At 42.1% G+C, this 21,960-nt stretch overlaps 1 protein-coding gene across 1 annotated transcript in view; it reads left to right on the top strand.

The window, feature by feature from the left end:
- The first annotated feature begins 693 nt into the window (after positions 1 to 693).
- The window catches only part of DGKZ (diacylglycerol kinase zeta), a 146,308-nt gene continuing 125,041 nt past the window's right edge, over positions 694 to 21,960 (top strand). The window contains exon 1 of the mRNA XM_072118807.1: positions 694 to 1,295. Coding sequence (XP_071974908.1) covers positions 1,114 to 1,295 — 182 coding nt within the window. The 5' untranslated portion in view covers positions 694 to 1,113. The remainder of the gene's footprint in view (positions 1,296 to 21,960) is intronic.

Here is a 21,960-nt window from a genome sequence, read left to right as displayed (position 1 = left end):
ACAAAGAATTTTCCAACTATCCCGGAATCAGTGGAATGGCGCTTATTAAAGGATTAAAAGTCTTTGAATTGGTGAAGGACGTTTCAAGCAACAATGGTCCAAGAAAGATGACAGTTTGCTGAAAACATTGTAACCGGAGGCCAGTGTAATGTGAAGGTCCATGCTGGATGTATGTTACCTGTATATAAGGCACATATATACACGTACATGGTCCGTGGCCTACTGCACTGTACAGCAAACCAAGTGGGGTTCTGTAGGTCCATAATCCAAATCCCCAGGCAATTAGACTTTGCACATGGCTCTGCCTTGTGCCGGAGCTCTCATCCTGATCCATCGCAGAGCCCGGATTTAACACTTACCTGAAACACAAAAGAGAAGAAATACAGCGCAACACGACACAATCAATACCCGTAATGACTAACATCTAACAAGTGTGTACGTTTCTCCGCCATGTAATGTGATATAGGTGTCCCCCCCCCCCCCAGATGTGTGTGCTCTGCGTCCTCTCCTCCTTACATGTTGGCGGTCTTAGCAGTACGGGGTTAATTACAGTCTCTAAGGTGACATGATGTACATTATTATATTAGCTGCTCCCCTCCTTCCTCCACAGGGACACGGGCTGGCTGGCTCTGACTGTCACATAGCCTCTCGCCCTCCCTGTCGCTCTCATTCTCCGCTCACCCCTCTTATTTCGCAGTTGGTCTGTCTCACACTCCTTACATCCAGACGTCTCTCTCTCTGCCAGCCTACAACTTAGTCTTGACTTTACCCTCTTGCCTCCTCTTCCTTATACATTACCTCTAGTGCACCCATCTGTATCCCTCTTTTCCTGGCTGCACCGCTCCCTCTCTCCTTCCCTTTATTCTTCCTTCTCTCCCTTCTCCTTCCTTCCATCTACATTGTATCTTTCGTTTCATCCCATTGTAATCATTGTATCCATTCCTTCTGCCAACTTGTATCTTTCCTCGCTCCCTGACTTCATCCATCTCTTCCTCTCCTCCCTCCTTTCCATCTGATTTTCCTTTTCACCTCTTCTCTCCTTTACATTCTCCCTGGTTGAACTTCCTGCCATCATTTCACACCATCCTTAGCAGACTGAAGGTGAACCCCAGCATGGCAGAGGGAGGACATGCCCAGGAGAGATTAGGGGACGGACGGCTACCCAGCCTGCATGGGGTGGATGAGGAAGAAGAGATGAGAGCTGGCATTTCTACTATGGCTCAGTTTAAAGACCCTGCACTGGGAAATGCAGACAACCTGCTGCCACTTTATATGAAGAAGCAGCTGTCTTATAGGTGAGTGACGACCCTTACTATACATGACGCACCTGGATTTAGTACCTGATCCACTCTATAAGTGACAACCCGATCTGATAACATTAGGATTTCTACTTTATACATGACAATCACTATATATTGATCATATATCAGTAAACCAAACACTGTATAGAGATGTAGTAGAGCCTATTTTGTTACATCAAGGTGTCGTGACATCAATCTGTGATTGTATACTGTAGCATAGGTCACGCTGGTCATATATATGAAATAATGGTTGCTACTCGCAGGGCGCGTTCACACGTTCAATTTTGCAGTTTTTGAAGCCAAAAGCAGGTGTGAGAATATATCACAGAGAGGATCTGTTCCCCAATTTTTTTTTACTCCTGCAGCAAAAACTGCATCTAAAAAACTGAACATGTGAACACACCCTTATTTTATGAGGGTGGGTAAAGGTTAATGCCAGCGGCACCTCTGTAACCAATCAAGTCCCAAAGGAATTGCCATTTATATAGTGACGGCTGCTGCTTAACTACATCTCCCACTATGTCCTGCTTGGAGTAGTAGCTTTGCAATGGAACGAGACCCCCAAATTGTAGACCACTGCTCTATATAGATTATATATTATAATATATATTACTCACTGAGATCCATGGCTTCTGGTAATAAACATCTAACAATGTACAATGAACGCAGCGTCAGCCCTGCTACATCTGTCTTTATCCATTATAGTGCTTGTTTGTCTTTCATACAAAATTTTCATCCATTCCAGTATATATGAATGATGATCCCTATTCTTATCTCATGTCATACTGGTCTGGTTTTTGGTTTCACCGGTCAATGCAAAATCTGCATATTTCATAATGTACTTTGTAATAAATATGACATATAGAGAATGACCATCCTCTAGTCTTGAACTCAGGCTAGTTATTTATTCATGCCGCCTGGGGCAATCAAACTGCAGCGCGCCGTGAGAGCCAAATGGGTATTACCATCTTAAATATACATGCCCTATATGCCCCATAGATGCCACTGCACACAGACTGTGATTAAATGCAGGGATGGGCTATTTTGCACAAATAGCCAATAGTGCCCCCTATAGTCTCAATAAGGTGGCTATAAGTTGCTATAAGGCAGCAAAGAATCGGAGGACCTCCATTATTAAAACTAATTTTTCCATATCGGCTCACGGACTCCTCTCAAAGGAGCATATGGGTGCTCTGCTGGGTGCTGCATTGTGCAGGTAAACGCCAGAAGTATTGAAACGCCTAATATGTTACGGTAGGGATAAACCATATGGGCGGCATACAATACTCCATAGAATTGCGATAAATATAGCCTAAAGTCATGCTGTAAAAAAATTCTATTCTTAGTACAATCTTTACAAACCAGTAAGGTCCCCAATGTCCGCTCCCACTGGTCTTGTGACCTTTTTGCCGAGAAGAAGAGAGAGGAAGGAATATGTCAGCAGTGGGTTAATAACATTAGAAATCTAGATGGCATCCGACAATACTCTCCATTGTGCATCACCACCTGACACATGTCGTGATGGACATACAATACTATAGGGGTTGCTACATAGAGTCAAGGGCACTTAGAATTTTCTCTATAGCCCCCACAGTTGCTGTGATGTTATATATACATTTCAATCCTCTCCACTGTCAGAGAGGAGGTGCTGGAGAGGAGGAGGAGTGGGCTTGTTTTATGATAATCTCCTCTAATGCTGAGACACTGAAGATTATCATAACACACGCCCCCTCATCTGCTCCTGGCCCTCCTCTCTGACAGTGGAGAGGATTACAATAGATAGATACTAGGGATGATATCTAGAAAGAAAATTCAAAGTCCCCCTGAGTCTGTAAAGTATTCTATAAATAGAATATATATATATACACACACAGTATATATGTGTGTGTGTGTGAAATATTTAGTGTCAATGTATAGCTTGCCATCTAAGCAGTTTCTCCTTATTTAACATGGCAAATCAGCTCCCTGGGAAATAAGCAATGCAAATTAGATGTCATCAAGGAGGCAGAAGCAGACATTAAGATTTATATATCCACTGTAAAAGTCTGTATCTGAAAGGGCTTTTCATATATCCAAACGACAAAGGACAAGGGCCCCAAATCAACTCTCCACGTGGAGAATCTCCTGAATTGACTTCAGTCATGATTCAAGGACCGTTAAAGGGTTGGCCATTGACCTTTATAAAGCTCAAAGTCCAACAGAACTTTCATGTAGCCAAACAACGAAGAGCTAAAGATATCCAGAACAACTCTCTATATATACGGAAAACATCCTGACTTGACTTTGGTCATGATTTAAGGCCAATTAAAGGGTTGGCCATTGACTTTTATAAAAGTCAAAGTCCAATAGAACTTTCATGTGGCCAAACAACGAAAGACAACAGCTCCAGAACAACTCTCTATATACTGAGAACATCCTGACTTCACTTTGATCATGGTTTAAGGCCATTTAAAGGGTTGGCCATTGACTTTTATAAAAGTCAATGCTCAACAGGACTTATTAAATAGATAAACAAGAAGGACAACAGCCCCAGAACAACTCTCTATATGGAGAACAACAAGAGCCCCAAGTCAACTCCCTACATGGAGAATATCCTAAATTGACTTCAGTTATGATTCAAGGCCTGTTAAAAGATTGGACATTGACTTTTATAAAAGTCAAAGTCCAACAGAACTTTCATGAAGCCAAACAAGAAGGACAACAGCTCCAAAACAACACAGAGAATATCCTGACTTGACTTTGGTCTTGATTTAAGGCATTTTGAAGGGTTGGGCATTGACCTTTATAGGAGCTAAGCTTTCTTGCACCCTGTAGTACTAGATTCACATATCCTGGTCAAGTCAAAGTGGCTTCTTTGGGACCCACTCGCTCAGCGACATTTGCATTGGTTTCCTATACTCTGCTTTGAGCAGTTAAAGGGTGTGAACGCTCTCTCTGCATGGATACATCCACACAATGCTGCTTACATGACTGTGTACACAAACTTCGGGGACTATTCTTTAACTAGAAAGGCATATGAACACAATGCCAGATTGACTTGGCTTTGCCAGGCTCCTGCCGTGTTAATAACCTGTAAGTGTGCTTAACATCATTGTATAGCCCCTGCTGCGAGTGGCACTATTACCCCGAGTCATGTGCCCCGCTGAAAGCCGCATTCAGATCTGCATCTCCAAGGAAAAGTTATGTGTCAATTACCAAACAGCAATCAGGTCTTAAAGGGATTATATATAAAGGAACGCCTCTTTTATTTTACAGCTGCCTGTAAGTAGTCGTTTGGTGTAGAACCTACCATAGTGATTGTGATTGATAGCTATAAAACATCTCACCCTCAAACCAAATACATGAAACGAAATGCATGGAACTAAAATTTTCGGGGAGAACTTTATTGCAACCAGTATGTAGCCATCACAGCTGTCATGCCACGAAATAGTAGACCTACCTAGTTAATCATTAACATGGGGATAGTAGATGTTTACCTTGATAGGTTATCATCTCTGAGGATGAGAATGGACCCATTGCTTGTCACTATACAGACAGTGGCGTAACTAGGAGAGACGGGGCCCCCTAGAAGGCTTCTGCATGGGGCCCCCTTCCCACTTATAAAATATACATATTAGAGTTACAATCACATATACACATGCGAGTTACAACCACATATAAATACACTCATATGCACACACAGCATATACACACACATACAGTGCCATATGCAGCATACTCACATACAGTGCATACAGACACCATATACACATCACAGATACTGCATATTTACATCACAGTATATGTTATATACATATTATGCTGGACAATGTCCAGTACAATATAAATATAATGGTGCACATCCTCCATTCTTTATTGTGTCACGTCGGATGACGGGGCCCCCTGACACTGCGGGCCCCATAGCGGCTGCTATCGCTGTAGTTACGCTCCTGTATACAGAACTACTCCTTTGCAACTCCATTGTGGAGAACATTAGGTGTGGGATGTCCTTTAAGGCACATAATTTACAAATAAGCTGTACTGCGGGAGGAAGCAAACGGTCTGCTTAGAGTCAATGTACACCCCATTAAAGAGCCTTGAATTTTGGATAAACCACAGACTCCTCCAAAAGGAGGAAATATCCATGTTTGCCAATCATCAGACCTTCCATGGAGGCAATAAGAGCTACACCAAATCATTTAAAAAAAAATGTCAAGGCTCTGGAATGGGTCAGACGTTGACTCGCTAAAGTTGATACTGGAGAAACAAGTACTACGGCTCTGTACTAATACAGGCGGTCCCCTACTTAAGGACACCCGACTTACAGACAACCCATAGTTACAGACAGACCCCTCTGACCTCTGGTGAAGCTTTCTGAATGCTTTACTATAGTCCCAAACTGCAATAATCATCTGTAATATGTCTGTTATGAAGCTTTATTGATAATTATTGGTCCCATTACAGCAAAAAACGTTTAAACTCCAATTGTCACTGTAAAGGGCAGAACCCCTGAAAAAGATGGGTGTATGGGATCTGGTTTTTATTTCATGTATAAATATGGTACAAGGTCAGACCTTGACGTCCGAGGTGGCTACCTCCCATCCGTGGCACAAGATAGAGTGTTCTTCTTCTCAAGGTAGAGCTAATTTGCATATTTACTCTCCTTTAATGTCTGCTACATGTAATGGGTAGGAGGTTGACTGTTGTCCCCAGTCCTCTGTACTAGAACCAGGACTCCTGAAATGGATAGGTGTCACAAACCCAACTCACCGGAGTTCACACACGTGGATACCTACCCTACGGAGTCCCAGAATTTAGCCCTTAAGCTCCTCCCACTTCCACAAAATGGCGTCCTAATGCTAAATTTACTCCACGCAATCTCGGCACCCAGTCAATCCACTGCCACCACCCACGTGTTACTAACTAAAAGAAGGCCGTAGGCACCTCAACCACACAGACAATGCACCCTGATGATTTACACTGCACATGCACTCACTGCTTTTACTATATTAAAATGATGAATTCACACAGAACATGCAATCGCTTACTACATGGACTATGCTAAAAATTACCTCTGGTAATGCAATTCCCTTCGGAGACTCAGATTCTTAGCAGAGATTTATTAAAGGAACAATTTAATATGCATACAAAATAATACAGTACACCCAAAGAATAAAATTGTCAGATAAAAAATGAAAAAGTAAAAAAAAAAAAAAAAAAACAATACACATACAATACTTACAAACAGTTAGGGGGAAAGGGAAATAAAAAACTCTTGCTATTGGAATAGGAAGAAATTCTCTGGCCCTAGGACTGGGCATAGACATCGATCCAGCCTTCTAGTGTGATCGAATCCTCAATACTGAACCAAAGCCATGTGACTGCTTTATCAATTTAAACCCAGGGGAATTTTGACCCCCCTACCCCTGGCTGTCATGTCATTGTGAATTTTTCTATCCCCCTCCCATCAGTGAGGTGCTTTCCGGGTCTGGGGTTTTATTAAAACCCCATAACTTTTGATTGGAAGATGGTACAATTGTGTCATTACTTCCAATCAACCGGGTACCTTATTCCCATTAACCACATACCAAACTCAGGGTGTCTTAGCCTAATATCAGGGGTGTTCTGCTATTAGCTGACTTCCCCTGGAGCTAACATTCCGATTCTCGCTCCAGGAGTGTATCTAGACCCCATAACTGTCCTGTGTTAATTATGAATTATGCCCCAGTTATGGACAGCTATGATATTCCCCATTGTCTAAGTTTTGTCTGAGATCCGCCCACTCTTCCTAGGTCGCCATCTAGAGTGTTCTTCTTATTTGACTCCATACTTTGCTTGTTTCTCAGATCATAGTTGGTATCCTGATCTTTGACTCTTGTTCAGACTACTCTACCGTTTTGTGATTTTGTACCGCATTTGCTCTCTTTGTTGTGACCAGGCTCTGGCGACTGTCCTTATCTATTTGTACTGTTTTGTCTTTGAATTCATGTTTCGTGAGGGACCGTCGACCAGTGACTGGCCACCGCCTTGGGTGGTTTATGTAAGTAGGTAGGGTCCGATTGTTCAGTTCACAATTAGGGCTTACAGTCTTATCCATTTTTCCCCTCATTTAAGCTAGTCTGCATGTTTACGGAGAGGATTACGGCTAAGAACATAAAGTTTAAGGGCAATGGGCATAACTTTTGGTTAGGCACGGGTATCCAAGACCATCTTGCAACCTGGGACTTTCTTGATCATTGTCAGTTATCTGGAACTTTTTGTCCCATAAGGAAACATTGTGCATCACTTCCAGTAACCCCACATCTTACGCCTGGTATAACATGGGCAAAATATGTCATGCAGCCCTAGCAGAGAGCTGCCGTGATAATGGATAAATGAGGTTCATCAGATGGTGTGCAGAGACTACTTCATCTACTGTATGAACAGCTTTAGGATGGAGTAAGAGCGGGCTGATGTGTTTTCCTTATGTCGCTTATCTTGTATCCTAGATATGAGGTCTGGGCAGTCTGTCAGTAATCTAATTCATTATCTGCCTCAAAAGGACAAGTGCAATGTTTGCTTTCTCCTTCCCTGCATCCAGGGTGATTCCTAGTGGCTCAGCTCAACCTTTGAATGTCATAAATGCATATTAAAGAAGCTCTCCGGCTTATTGATTTCACTTCATAATGCAATATGATCTATTGTGCATGCCTAATATACTTGGCATGTCAAATATGGGTTGTGTCCTATATTTGTTCCTTCTTCCTGCATGATAGGGTTTTTCCAAAACAGAGGAGCAGAGTCTCAGTGTATCCCATATGATGCAGCTTCAGCCTGTTTCACCTGCCTCCTGCTTGTACTAGGTTTATCCCTGTCAACGCTTACAAGCAGGAGGCAGGGGGAAGCATTTAAAAGAGGGATCTCATAGGATACACTGGAGAATCTGCTAATAGTATATACTAACAGTTGAAGCCATATCATAGGATACACTGGAGATCCTGCACACAGCACTCACAGACAGTATAGACGGGCAGTGTGATGCCATATATCATAGGATACACTGGAGACTCGGCACACAGCACTCAGATAGTATAGACAGGCAGTGTGATGTTACATCTCATAGGATACACTGGAGACTCTGCACACAGCACTCAGATAGTATAGACAGGCAGTGTGATGTTACATCTCATAGGATACACTGGAGACTCTGCACACAGCACACAGATAGTATAGACAGGCAGTGTGATGCCATATGTCATAGGATACACTGCAGAGCCTGCACACAGCAATCAGATAGTATAGACAGGCAGTGTGATGTCACATCTCATAGGATACACTGGAGACTCTGCACACAGCACACAGATAGTATAGACAGGCAGTGTGATGCCATATGTCAGCGATGGCGAACCTATGGCACGCGTGCCACATGCGGCACGCAGAGCTGTTCCTGTGGGCACGCACCTCCTGCTGTCGGGAGCGCTGAATGTTATTGTGGTTCCCATAGAAACCACTGTGGGGAGAAGAGAGCAGCATGATACAGCTGCTCCCACATAATAGAATTGGGCAGGGGCATAAGGATCTGGCCCTTAGATACAGGGGTCCAGCGGCTGTCACTGTTCAATGTGCTCTTTTGGGACCCCTGAGCACAGTAATGTCGGCAGGAAGGCAGTCATTGCTCTGCCTTCCCCCTGCTAAAGCCGGGACTCACACAGAGGGCTGGTCACCTGACCCGACCAGCCAATAGGAGAGGAGAGGAGGAGGAATCACCAGAGCCCGGGCTGCATGTAGCTGCTGCAGTATAGAAAGGTAATAAATGACATACATAAAGTATAAGATCAGCTCATTCTCCCCTGCTATCCTGTAAATATAAACTACATCATGCAGCTATTACATATCTTTCCAGCACCCTCATATCTATCTATCTGTCTCTCTCATATCTATCTATGTATCTATGTATCTATCTATCTATCTATGTATCTGTCTCTCTGTCTCTCTCATATCTATCTATCTATCTATCTATCTATCTATCTATCATCTCATATCTATGTATGTATCTATCTATGTATGTATCTATCTATGTATGTATGTATGTATCTATCTATCTATCTATTATCTCATATCTATGTATCTATCCTATCTATGTATGTATGTATGTATGTATGTATGTATGTATCTATCTATCTATCTATCTGTCTCTCTGTCTCTCTCATATCTATCTATCTATCTATCTATTATCTCATATCTATGTATCTATCTATCTATGTATCTATCTATGTATCTATGTATCTATCTATCTATCTCTCTATTATCTCATATCTATGTATCTATCCTATCTATGTATGTATGTATGTATGTATCTATGTATGTATCTATGTATGTATGTATGTATGTATGTATCTATCTATGTATCTATGTATCTATCTATGTATGTATGTATCTATCTATCTATCTCATATCTATCTATCTATGTATCTATCTATCTATCTATGTATGTATCTATCTATCTATCTATCTATCTATCTATCTATCCATGTATCTATCTATCTATCTATCTATCTATCTATCTATCTATCTATCTATCCATGTATCTATCTATCTATCTATGTATCTATGTATGTATGTATCTATCTATCTATCTATCTATGTATCTATCTATCTATCTATCCATGTATCTATCTATCTATGTATCTATCTATGTATCTATCTATCTATGTATGTATGTATCTATCTATCTCCTATCTATCTATCTATCTATGTATCTATCTATCTATCTATCTATCTATCTATGTATCTATCAATCAATCTATGTATCTATCTATCTATCTATCTATCTATCTATCTATCCATGTATCTATCTATGTATCTATGTATCTATCTATCTATCTATCTATCAGGGCCCACTGGTGTCTTGTTACACCACTGGGATTGAGGTCACATATAAAGGTCAGCAGACCCCTATGTGTGACATATGACATAGCTATAAATAAAATACATCTATATCAAAATGGGGCAATTCTCTCTATAATGCTGGTTATCAGCTGCAGGTGTACCTGAGCTCTGCCCCAATCCTTCCCCTGAACAGTATACAACTGTTTTAGGCGAGCCAGTACACTGCCAGGATTTTTTAACGTTTATTACAGAAGTCCCTATATTAAACACCCATATGTTTTTTTTTTCAATTTTTGTCTTGGCACTTTGCTATAAGTAAGTTGGGTTTGAGTTGCATTTTGGGCACTCGGCCTCTAAAAGGTTCGCCATCACTGCCATATGTCATAGGATACACTGGAGACTCTGCACACAGCACTCAGATAGTATAGACAGGCAGTGTGATGTTACATCTCATAGTATACACTGGAGACTCTGCACACAGCACTTAGATAGTATAGACAGGCAGTGTGATGTTACATCTCATAGGATACACTGGAGACCCTGCACACAGCACACAGATAGTATAGACAGGCAGTGTGATGTCATATGTCATAGGATACACTGGAGAGCCTGCACACAGCACACACATAGTATAGACAGGCAGTGTGATGTCACATCTCATAGGATACACTGGAGATACTGCACACTCAGATAGTATAGACAGGCAGTGTGATGTTACATCTCATAGTATACACTGGAGAGCCTGCACACAGCACACAGATAGTATAGACAGGCAGTGTGATGTCACATCTCATAGGATACACTGGAGAGCCTGCACACAGCACTCAGATAGTATAGACAGGCAGTGTGATGTTACATCTCATAGGATACACTGGAGAGCCTGCACACAGCACTCAGATAGTATAGACAGGCAGTGTGATGCCATATGTCATAGGATACACTGGAGAGCCTGCACACAGCACACAGATAGTATAGACAGGCAGTGTGATGTTACATCTCATAGTATACACTGGAGAGCCTGCACACAGCACTCAGATAGTATAGACAGGCAGTGTGATGTCACATCTCATAGGATACACTGGAGCTCCTGCATATAGCACTCAGACAGTATAGACGGCAGTGTGATGTTACATCTCATAGGATACACTGGAGACTCTGCACACAGCACACAGATAGTATAGACGGCAGTGTGAAGCCGTATATCATAGGATACATTGGAGATGCTGCAGACAGCACTCACAGTATAGACAGGCGGTGTGCAGCCATATATGATGGGATACACTGGAGAGCATACACACAGCACTCAGACAGTATAGACAGGCAGTGTGATGTCACATCTCATAGGATACACTGGAGACTCTGCACACAGCACACAGATAGTATAGACAGGCAGTGTGATGTCACATCTCATAGGATACACTGGAGGCTCTGCACACAGCACACAGATAGTATAGACAGGCAGTGTGGATATATATATGGCTATGGTCCTATATTTATGCATGGTCAGTGGGCGTGGCTAAACCTCAAGGGACAAAATATGAGGATGGCAAGCGAAATTTGGAGAGCGCTGTAACGCTTCTGTTGACGATTCCGCATAGGGAGGGGGAAATGAATTTGGGGAGTGAGATGGAAGTGGTAAAGAAGATATCTCCACCCTGGTCTAATTCTTCCATCTGTGTGAAGAAGCTGATTTGCATAAACAAATAAAGTTTTGGAATAGTTGTGAGCTGATGAATAAGGTACGGGTTTAACAATCAGTGGAGCTGACAGGTTCCCTATAAGCACTCTCCTAGGCAATGACAAGTACTGATAATTTGGGAACCCATTTGTGTACTTCATATTAGGTCTGTTATGTGCTTTGCTAATCTTAATCCATTATCAGTCACATAAAGGTCACATACGTTGCTATAATCAAGATAAAAAAAAATTAGATAATTAACACATTGATGTATTATAGAGTATTATATAAGTGGATATCATACATAACATTGTTTCCAGTTAGCAAGCGCGCTTCCTACCATAAGATAAGCAGGAAACAGACAATGTAAGCAAAGTCCATTGTTCTTTATGACAAATTAGAATCTGTTTTTTTTTTAAGGTTTTTAGCTTTACAGAATCCAAACCTAGAAGTGATGTGTCATAAAAATGTTAATTATTCTAGAGGATGTATGGCAGCATTACTGATACATGTTGGTGCATGTTTTGAGAGAACGCCTTTGCGTGGGGCTTGCTGTACCAAATCTAGTTAGAATTGGAGATAATATGCCTAGTAGTTTTTTTGTAGCCACTGCCAAGGTAACTTTTGCACAAACTTTTCATATAATATCAGAGGAAAGGGTTTCCTTCTCCATCTACTTGGCTCCTCTCATGTTCTCTTCCTGAGGAATTGACTTTCATGCTGAAATTTCAGCTGAATTTTGTCTCAACTCCCAACCTTCGTTGCAGAGAAAGAGGGACAAAAGATGCAATGCCATAGAATTTTTTATTTTTTTTGCTCTAAACCACACAGTATAATTTCCCCTTAGTGCCCTCCATCTCCCCCCTTACATTATGTTCCAGCTCCCTGTCACATTGTAGCTACTCTGATATTGTGCCGCCCCAGCAGCTTTCCCTCTTATTTTATCCCACCCCCCAGTAGCTCCCCATCTTATTGTGCCCCCCAGCATCTCCCCATCTTATTTTACCCCCCAAAGCAGCTCCTCCTCTTATTGTGCCCTCCAAGCAGTTTTCCCTCTTATTGTGCCCTCCAAGCAGTTTTCCCTCTTATTGTGCCCACCCAAGCAGCTCAGCCTCTTATTTAACCCCCCAAGCAGCTCCCCCTCGTATTGTGCCCCCCAGCAGCTTCAAATCGTATTGTGCCTCACAAGCATAAAATAAACACATATACTCGCCTTTCCAGTTTCCCTACAGCAGCTCCTCTCTCCTCTGCTCCTGCTGTATCTAGCTATCTCAGGCAGATGACATCATCACATGGCACCTGCTGGCTCTGGTACACACATAGTAGAAGCACACACACAGGGATAATGCAGGAAGCTGCCGGCTCTCTGCACCATCACTGTAATCACCTCTGTTAGTGTCCGGAAGATGCCGACAGAGTTGATGTCCCGACATATACCTCCAACTGGGCGGGACAGAGGCAAAAAACTTGGACTGTCCTCTGGTATGATGTCTTGCTAGCAAAATGGACAGAAGCTCATCAAGGTGTCACAGAGATTACATTGAAGTTTTGTGGAGAGGGAAAGGGCAGAAGTGGGTCACAGCAGCTAGGTGGAACCGAACACAGCTCACGCAGAGCCTGCAGAGGGGTAAACTGCTAAAAAAATGTAAAGAAATTCTATATATTATACCATGTTAACTGACATAGTAAAAGAGAGGATTCCTTTAACTCGTATTTTGGGGTAAGTGAATAGAAAATTTTGAGTACAAGATCACAAGTCACAACATGAAAAAATTGTTCATGTAGTGAAAAATTATTAGACGCTTTATTATCTCACTATTGTACCACAACAGCATTGATCGGGAGCCCGGGACAGCATGGAAGTGCTCTACCAAAATCACAGCCCATTGATTTCTATTCTACATCACCACCCATCATTCTGTACTTGTTCCATTCTTACATTTGTAACAAATGGTTTATTATTTGGCCGATGCTTTTGTGTTTTCTATTTTTAGGGAGAAAACATAAGCAGAACAGCGCCTGCAGGTGATGCCTGGTAATGGAGCTCATCACTTGCTTTTAAGTTAAAATGGTTAAAAAAAAATACTTGATTATTTCCTGATTACATAAATATAGATGTTAGAGCTCAGAATTAGTGCTTAATTATCCTATCCAAACATAGTGATTGACAGGGAGAGTCCTGATTACCCCACCCACACACAGTGATTGACAGGGAGAGTCCTGATTACCCCACCCACACACAGTGATTGGTAGTGAGAGTCCTGATTACCCCACCCACACACAGTGATTGACAGTGAGAGTCCTGATTACTTTGCCCACTCACAGTGATTAACAGTGAAAGTCCTGATTACTCCACCTACACACAGTGATTGACAGTGAGAGTCCTGATTACCCCACCCACACACAGTGATTGACAGTGAGAGTCCTGATTACCCCACCCACACACAGTGATTGACAGTGAGAGTCCTGATTACTTTGCCCACTCAGTGATTAACAGTGAAAGTCCTGATTACTCCACCTACACACAGTGATTGACAGTGAGAGTCCTGATTACCCCACCCACACACAGTGATTGATAGGGAGAGTCCTGCTTACTCTGCCTACACACAGTGATTGACAGGGAGAGTCCTGATTACTCCGCCTACACACAGTGATTGACAGTGAGAGTCCTGATTAATCCACCCACACACAGTGATTGACAGGGAGAGTCCAGATTACTCCACCCACACACAGTGATTGACAGTGAGAGTCCAGATTACTCCACCTACACACAGTGATTGACAGGGAGAGTCCATATTACTCCACCTACACACAGTGATTGACAGTGGAAGTCCTGATTACTCCGCCTACACACAGTGATTGACAGTGAGAGTCCTGATTAATCCACCCACACACAGTGATTGACAGTGAGAGTCCTGATTACTCCATCCACACACAGTGATTGACAGGGAGAGTCCTGATTACTCCACCTACACACAGTGATTGGCTGTCCGAGTCCTGATTACTCTGCCCACACATAAATAAAATCAAAACACACTCTTTCCTCTCTGCACCTTTGTCATCTTGATCCAGAAACTGCAGGTCAGGAGCGTGGCCAAGTGACAGGACTGCGTGCGCAGAGTCATCTCCGACCACCTTTCACCCAAGCTTATAAGCTCAAGTGCTCCGCTGCATCAAGTCAAGGGAGGAAGGCGGCTCACTTTCCTGATTTGCCCCGGCTCAATGAGCCGGTTGCTATTTTAACAACCGGTTTGCCCGAGCCGGATGGATCCGATATTACTCATATTGTCCTGGCATGACATGATGTTGACTTATAGACTCACCTTATCAGCAGCAGCTGCCGCTTATAACAACCACATCTCACATGTAAACGCGCTCCCATTGTTGCCGCTTTTAAGAGCTTTTTGGGAAACAAAGGCTGTCAAATCCTCCATATTGTTCCGTCTCATTATGTTATCACACGTGTAATAGCTTCCCAACCATTTCTTTTCAAATTTTCAAAGCAAAATCCACACAACATACAAAGCTCAGTTTTTCGGATAAAGATTTATTTGCATTCTATAAAAAAAAAACAAAAAAGAAAATGACTCACCTCTAGTGAGCAACCAACAACAAAAATATCAGGTCTAAGGCTTATTAATATACGTATAAGGCAAGTATAAATGGACAACCCCTTTAAGGAGGTCATTCAGTATGAAGTCTTGCTGGCAACGGTGGATAAGTTAATGTTCTTTCTGCCGTCCCCTATTGGAGGTAGTTACCTAAAAGTTTAAAACAACAATAGGGCGTTGGCCTAAGTTTTACCGACACTTATTAACGGACTAGTGGTCCCTCAGGATAGAGCAGGAGAATTGACAGATTTAGCTCCATATGGAGACGGCACAAGAAGTAAAAAGTGCTCACCTCGCTACTGCTCCTGGCTCCCGCTTTGTAACAGGACTTCTAGTTATTAGCCTGTGCACTACCGGAAGTTAAAGAGAATGTGGGGAGGGGGAGACACCAGACTCGTCTGATCCAACGAGTGAAATTCTCAAGTCAGGGGACGACAAAGGAAATTATGTTCCCTGGAAAATAGAGATCATTGGATGAGGAAGTTGCAATAACTCCCCATGGAACTTTCAGTTGGGTGCCAAAAACGAGTAGTTCCGTATCTAGGAACTGGACTCCAGAGCGGGGGTAAGCATGTGCAGTTTTTTTTATTTGTTACCATGGCCCTCTGGGAATTTTCCATATTCATGGAAAACCCCCTTAAGCCATCAATGGCATTAAGGCATCGGTGGCAGTCCCATAACTATGGAATATAGGCTTGTACTTCTCCATTCATAAGAGGACATGGAAACTCACAATATGGGACCCAATGGGTCCAATGATGGCGAAACCTTCAGACTTCAGAGTGCCATTTTTTTCCTTCCGCTTGGCCCCCATAGGTTTTCAAAAAAATCCTGGAAAACCCCTTTAAAGAGTATATGAGTTGATTTTTTTGCTATTTGTGCCCATGTCAATAAGGTGATCAGCAGCTGTCACAAACAGAGAAAAGGAACTTTTCAAGGACTGGAGTGAGGATCCAAATTTCTACCATTATTCCATTTTGAAATACAGGCAGTCCCCGGGTTACATACAAGATAGGGACTGTAGGTTTGTTCTTAAGTTGAATTTGTATGTAAGTCGAAACTGTATATTTTATCATTGTAGTTCCCGACAATTTTTTTTTTGCCCCAGTGACAATTGGAGTTTCAAATTTTTTTGCTGTAATAGGACCAAGAATTATCAATAAAGCTTCATTGCAGACAATTTTAAGCTGATTATTGCAATCTGGGACTATTTTAAAGCATCCAGAGAGCTTCACCAGAGGTCACAGTGGGCAGAGGGGTCCGTCTGTAACTATGGGTTGTCTGTAAGTCGGGTGTCCTTAAGTAGGGGACCGCCTGTATGTCTAACTTCCCCTTTAAGCAGGATCAACTTTAGTAGCATTGGATAAATTTTTAATATTTGTCTTTTTTTGGCTTTGTTTTCTGATCCGATGTGTATTTCTTGAGATATTCCCATTTTTGAACATTTTTATTTTACCCATTTTGATTTTCGGTGATCGCAGCGCCATCGGACAATGAGAATGCCTCGGATTGTAGATTGTATCAATGTAGCTTTTCCTGCGGAATCCTAATCTGTAATAAAAAACCGAGAGTTCCTATTTAAGATTCTAAAGTTGCCCAAACCCCCAGAGGTTGAGGTAGGGGGCCTTGTTTGGTATCATTGGATAGATTTTTCAAAAATATTAGAATTTTTAAACTTTTTCGATCCAATGTGTATTTCGCAATACACCGTCCCAACCTATTTGTTACACCCTGTATATCTATCGCCACCTGTATCGTCTCCATCTTCTAACCTGCTTTTAGTCGGGCTCTAATCAGCCTGAGCTCTTACTTTCTGCTCTCAAAGGCATCGCGCTAATGAATTATGTTTATCAAGCAGCTAAATATAAATCTGGAAGCCGCGCAGCTGACTTGTCATTTAAATGCCAACAGGAGGGAGAGACGAACATTGTGTACCCAATTAATGAAGAGAGAGACTGAAAAAGGGGCACTAGAGGAGGTCCACTATTCAAGTGTTAATTGTAAGAACTGGGTACTATGTATACCAAGTATAACGGAGGTGGATCGCATTAACGCAGGTTGCTGAGAGATCTCTCTAACTCTGTTCATAGGCGTCATTGCTTCAAAAACTTTACATAAATCAATAGGACAAATAAATATAAGACAAACAAATATAAGTAAAACAGCTCCTTCTCCATCTATCATGCTCCTTTCCTTCTCCTCCCGCTCACTGGTACTGAAGTGTGTTCAGAAACAACTACGATTTTAATTTCGTTGAGAGATCAGGTTACTTGCTTCCCATGATAGTCTATAAGGACTGAAGGGCTGAAGAGGAAGCAGCCAATTTGTGAGGACTTATTCAGATTTGCAAGGCCAGATCACATCCTTATCCAATTTAACCAGACCTATATATGACATGATATTGCCATTTTTCTAAAAAGTTCATCTCATTTTTAGTAAGGGGTAGTCACCTAAAATTGACCCAAGCCCTAGAGAGATTGGCCACCAGGAGGATTTCCTATTTTTCTGAGTCTCTCTGAGTTAGGAGGAGGGTGGGGGTGGCAAAATGTTTTACTGCTGCACTGCCCAGTATTGCTGAGTAATGTCCTCCATGCTGCTACTGCTGTGTGAGTGTGAAAGACAGAGATAGGGGAATTAGATCTTCTCCTGTGTCTCCGTGCGGTGTATGGGAGACATCATGGAAGCCAGTCTCCACCAACTGGAGAAGAACTGGTAGTTAGACATAAGACAAACCTTCTGTAAAATACACATTACAAGTCATATAAATGGTCAAAAAAAAGTGCTACATCTCATCTACAACAAAATTATTATTTTATTACTGGAATTGTGCTGCTGGAAAGCCATGGCTATGTTTTGGGTAGTTATAGAGAAGAACTGTTGAATAACTTTGGCCAAAATTAGGGTCCTCTCAAACATATTGGGGCCACCTGCTGGTATGGTTGACACCATATTGGTAACTCATATTTTGCTCCTTCCTATGCAGAAAAATATTAGACATTAGGTCTGTTTGATATAATTTTGGTCAAGTTAGGCTATGTAAATATTCACAAGAAGAATGTTGGGTCCTTGGTCTCTACTCTTCACAAATAGACCAAGTGGTGACCAAGTCTAGGGAAGTACTTGTCATTGGGTTTGGGGAGGGGTGAACCTAAACTATCTGTTGCCCGAGGCGAGAAAGGATCCTTCACTGCCCCATTCAGTAGTAATATATCAAGATATTTTTTAGTACGTGGGTTCTCCTTGCTGAAATCGAGTGTAAAGAGAAAGAACTGTCCTGCTTTGTAGTAGGTGACTGCGCCCCTAAAGCTGCATGTTGTGCTGCCTGAGGCAAGAGGCTCCACTCGCCTCATGGTTGATGTTCCAGATTTGATCCCAAGTATAAGGCATTCTTGAGTCTCCCCAAAACCATAATCATAAGTACGATAAGTATCATAAGTACAATTACATTTGGAATTAGGATCATAGTGCTACAGAACAACAAGGCCTACTATTATTCCATTGTGTCGGAAAACATATTCTGTCTGTTCCCGGACACTTATAGACTAATGTTTTTCCACTGTCTGGACCCATAAACAACGCTATATTACCACATGACCTGCATCTCCTTTGATGTTTGCTCTCATTGATCCCGTGCGGCTAATGGGATTCACTACAAGACGTCGTCGTTAAGTCGAACACTGATTATTATTAATGAAGCTCCATAAAGTCAATGTTATTAGCTTGGTCCATTTTGTATGCGAGTCAGAGGATACAGGCACAAATGTAACTCAATTAGGAGGAAATGTGACCAAGCGCAGAGATAATGGGTCAGAGAAGTCACTGCAAGTTTACCAGGGAGATATCAATATTGTCTCGGCCGGGGCAATGTAGTCCGTGTAATGAGAACCAACATGGGAGCTCACTATTGTGTAACTGATTGGCTCAATATAAAGTTGGATCGTTTTAGGTTAGGGAGATGCTGACGTAATGTGCTTCAGTAGATAAAAATCCTACTTAGAAGATCCAAAAAACAATGGGGGTCATTTACTAAGGGTCCGAATCACGCATTTTCGTGGGGTTTCCCGAATTTTTGCGCCGAATTGCCCCAAGATATTTTGTGCACGTGATCGGATTGTGTCGCATCGGCGCCAACTTTCACGCAACAGAAATTGGGGGTTGTGGCCCACGGATTCGGAAAAACCGCAGAATTTAAAGAACGAATTGTGTCGCAAAATCAATCACTCACATGCACCGGGAATAGGTTGGTGAACTCCGGCAGACCTCGGCGCAGCAGCGACACCTGGTGGACGTCGGGCGCACGGCCTTAGTGAACCGCCGGGAGACCCGAATCCTCGTCGGAGAACGCGCCTCTGGATCGCGACAGGACCGGGTAAGTAAATGACCCCCAATATCTTCCCCTTCCCATATCACCACATATTTGTCCCTTATAGACTCCTACTTCTTCTTCATTTAACCCTATGTCTCTCCAAGAGAAGCTAAAGCTAATTTCCCAATAGTCCAAGATCCCTCAGAAATTTCATAAACAAAGTGTAAAAATTTGACTCTGTTCTGAAATTTTTGAAAAAGTGGCAGAAAAAGGAATCCCCAGATCGAAGCATCTTTAACTTAATTGTCTTTCCAGATCCGTTTCAATAAGGAATATTACAATGTCTTGACGTTATAGGACTTATATTCGGCAGGTTTAGCAATTTTTTTCGCTATGCAAGCTCCATCGCCAATTCTCAGTTATCCCTGGTGGTTACAGATTAGCTACGATGATATGAGTGAGGACTCACATAGACAGCTTAGGAGATTCTACTCCAGATTTTACCCCATTAAATTCTAGCACTGGCTCTTTTATTTATCTATAGAAAAATTTTCCTTTAAAGTTATATGTAAATGAGGTTAGAAGAGTCATATTTTGTCTGAGATGAGTCACTTTTAGAGGCTTTAAAGGGATAATTTCCGATGCCCCTAACTTCAGGTTCTATAGTACCCAGAAATATACTATGCTGCTGGTGTCATACTAAAGATAAGAATCTCATCTTTCAGATGACATCAGGCTTGTGGTTTTGTGATATAAAGAAATGGTCTGGAAAAGGAGCTTTACCCTCCTCAGGTAGTGCATGAGATATCCTTTCTAGCATTGACTCTTGTGTAAAATCTCCCATTAACCTATAAAACTAATCTCCTCCAAAGACATGTGAAAATGAGCAGAGAAGAGTCCTGTATTGCCTGAGATGAGCCATTTGTAGAGGCTGGAAGAGGGCTCTGTGTGACCTAGAACCATGTACTTTGTGTCATCTTTAAGATAACAATCTCAGGCTTGTGGCTCCTGTCAGCTACAAAACTGGAGATAAAAGCAGTTAAAGGAAATCTACCATCAAAATCCTCCTGATAAACCAGGGACATTACTCATAGATCCAGGCACCGGGACTCTGGTAATTTTATATTTGTTATCCATGGTCTCCTTCCTTCTAAAATCATCTTTTATCTTTTATTTTAATGAGTCTGAAGTGATTAGACAGCCAGAGGGAGGAAGGAGAGAGAAGTCTGTTGGGAGAGACATCTTCTGCACAGTGTAACAGACTGTGAATCTGCAGCACTGAGGGGCTCTGGTAACACCAGCACAACCCTTCGGGCTCTTCAGCATAAAGAAGAAGGAGGCCATGGATAACAAATATAAGAAGATGACCACAGTGGCAGTGCCTGGATCTATGAGTAGGTGTCCCTGGTTTACCATGCTGCATTTTAATGGCAGATTTCTCTTATTTTTTTGCTTTAATCTATAGTTTTATAGTTGACTGTACAACAAGTCAGAGATTCTTATCTTAAAGAGGACATGGCTCTAGGTCACATAGTGCAGGGCCGGCATTAGGGGGCGGAAACTGGGCATTTGCCCAGGGCCCTCTGTCCTAAAGGGGCCCCCTGCATGTGGATTTTTGTGGGCTGAGGATGTATTGCTCCTTTAACACCCCTTGATTTAATCGACCTATCTATTATTACTACTACTACTTTCCATACCATACTACTTACCCTACTACTGTTTGTAAACTACAAAGTGTTATTATTGTGCAGGGCTAAAGGAGCCTCTTACTGACTGTGAATGTTCATAAAAAATTTTTTTATTTTTGGGCCCAACTTTTAGCTTTGCCCAGGGCCCCACTTTGTCTAAAACAGGCCCTGACATAGAGCCTCAGATAGGTGTGTCTGAAGTGACCAGGCGGCTTAATGGCCCCAATATTGTCCAGAGCAGGTACCCTCGCAAGTGATGCCCCTGAATCTGGAAAAAATATTAGAAAAGAGGGGTGCTCCCCTCTGAGAAGCACCCTATTATTGCCATATGAATAAAGTCGATGTGACTTTTGGGTTTTCTCAGTTCACACTCTATAAATATTAATATGCTTCTGACCATGGAGGGAAGTGCATAAATAACAGTTCCCTAAAAATGATCACAGCTATAATTAACAGAGTTGCTATTTTTGTTGCAGAGTTGCTATTAAGTGAGCAAAAGGCTATAAAACGCTTATATAATTACTATAAG

This window comes from Engystomops pustulosus, chromosome 7 (genome assembly GCF_040894005.1).
Source record: "Engystomops pustulosus chromosome 7, aEngPut4.maternal, whole genome shotgun sequence".
NCBI classification, from domain to species: domain Eukaryota; kingdom Metazoa; phylum Chordata; class Amphibia; order Anura; family Leptodactylidae; genus Engystomops; species Engystomops pustulosus.
This window is presented reverse-complemented; position numbering and strand designations above follow the sequence as displayed.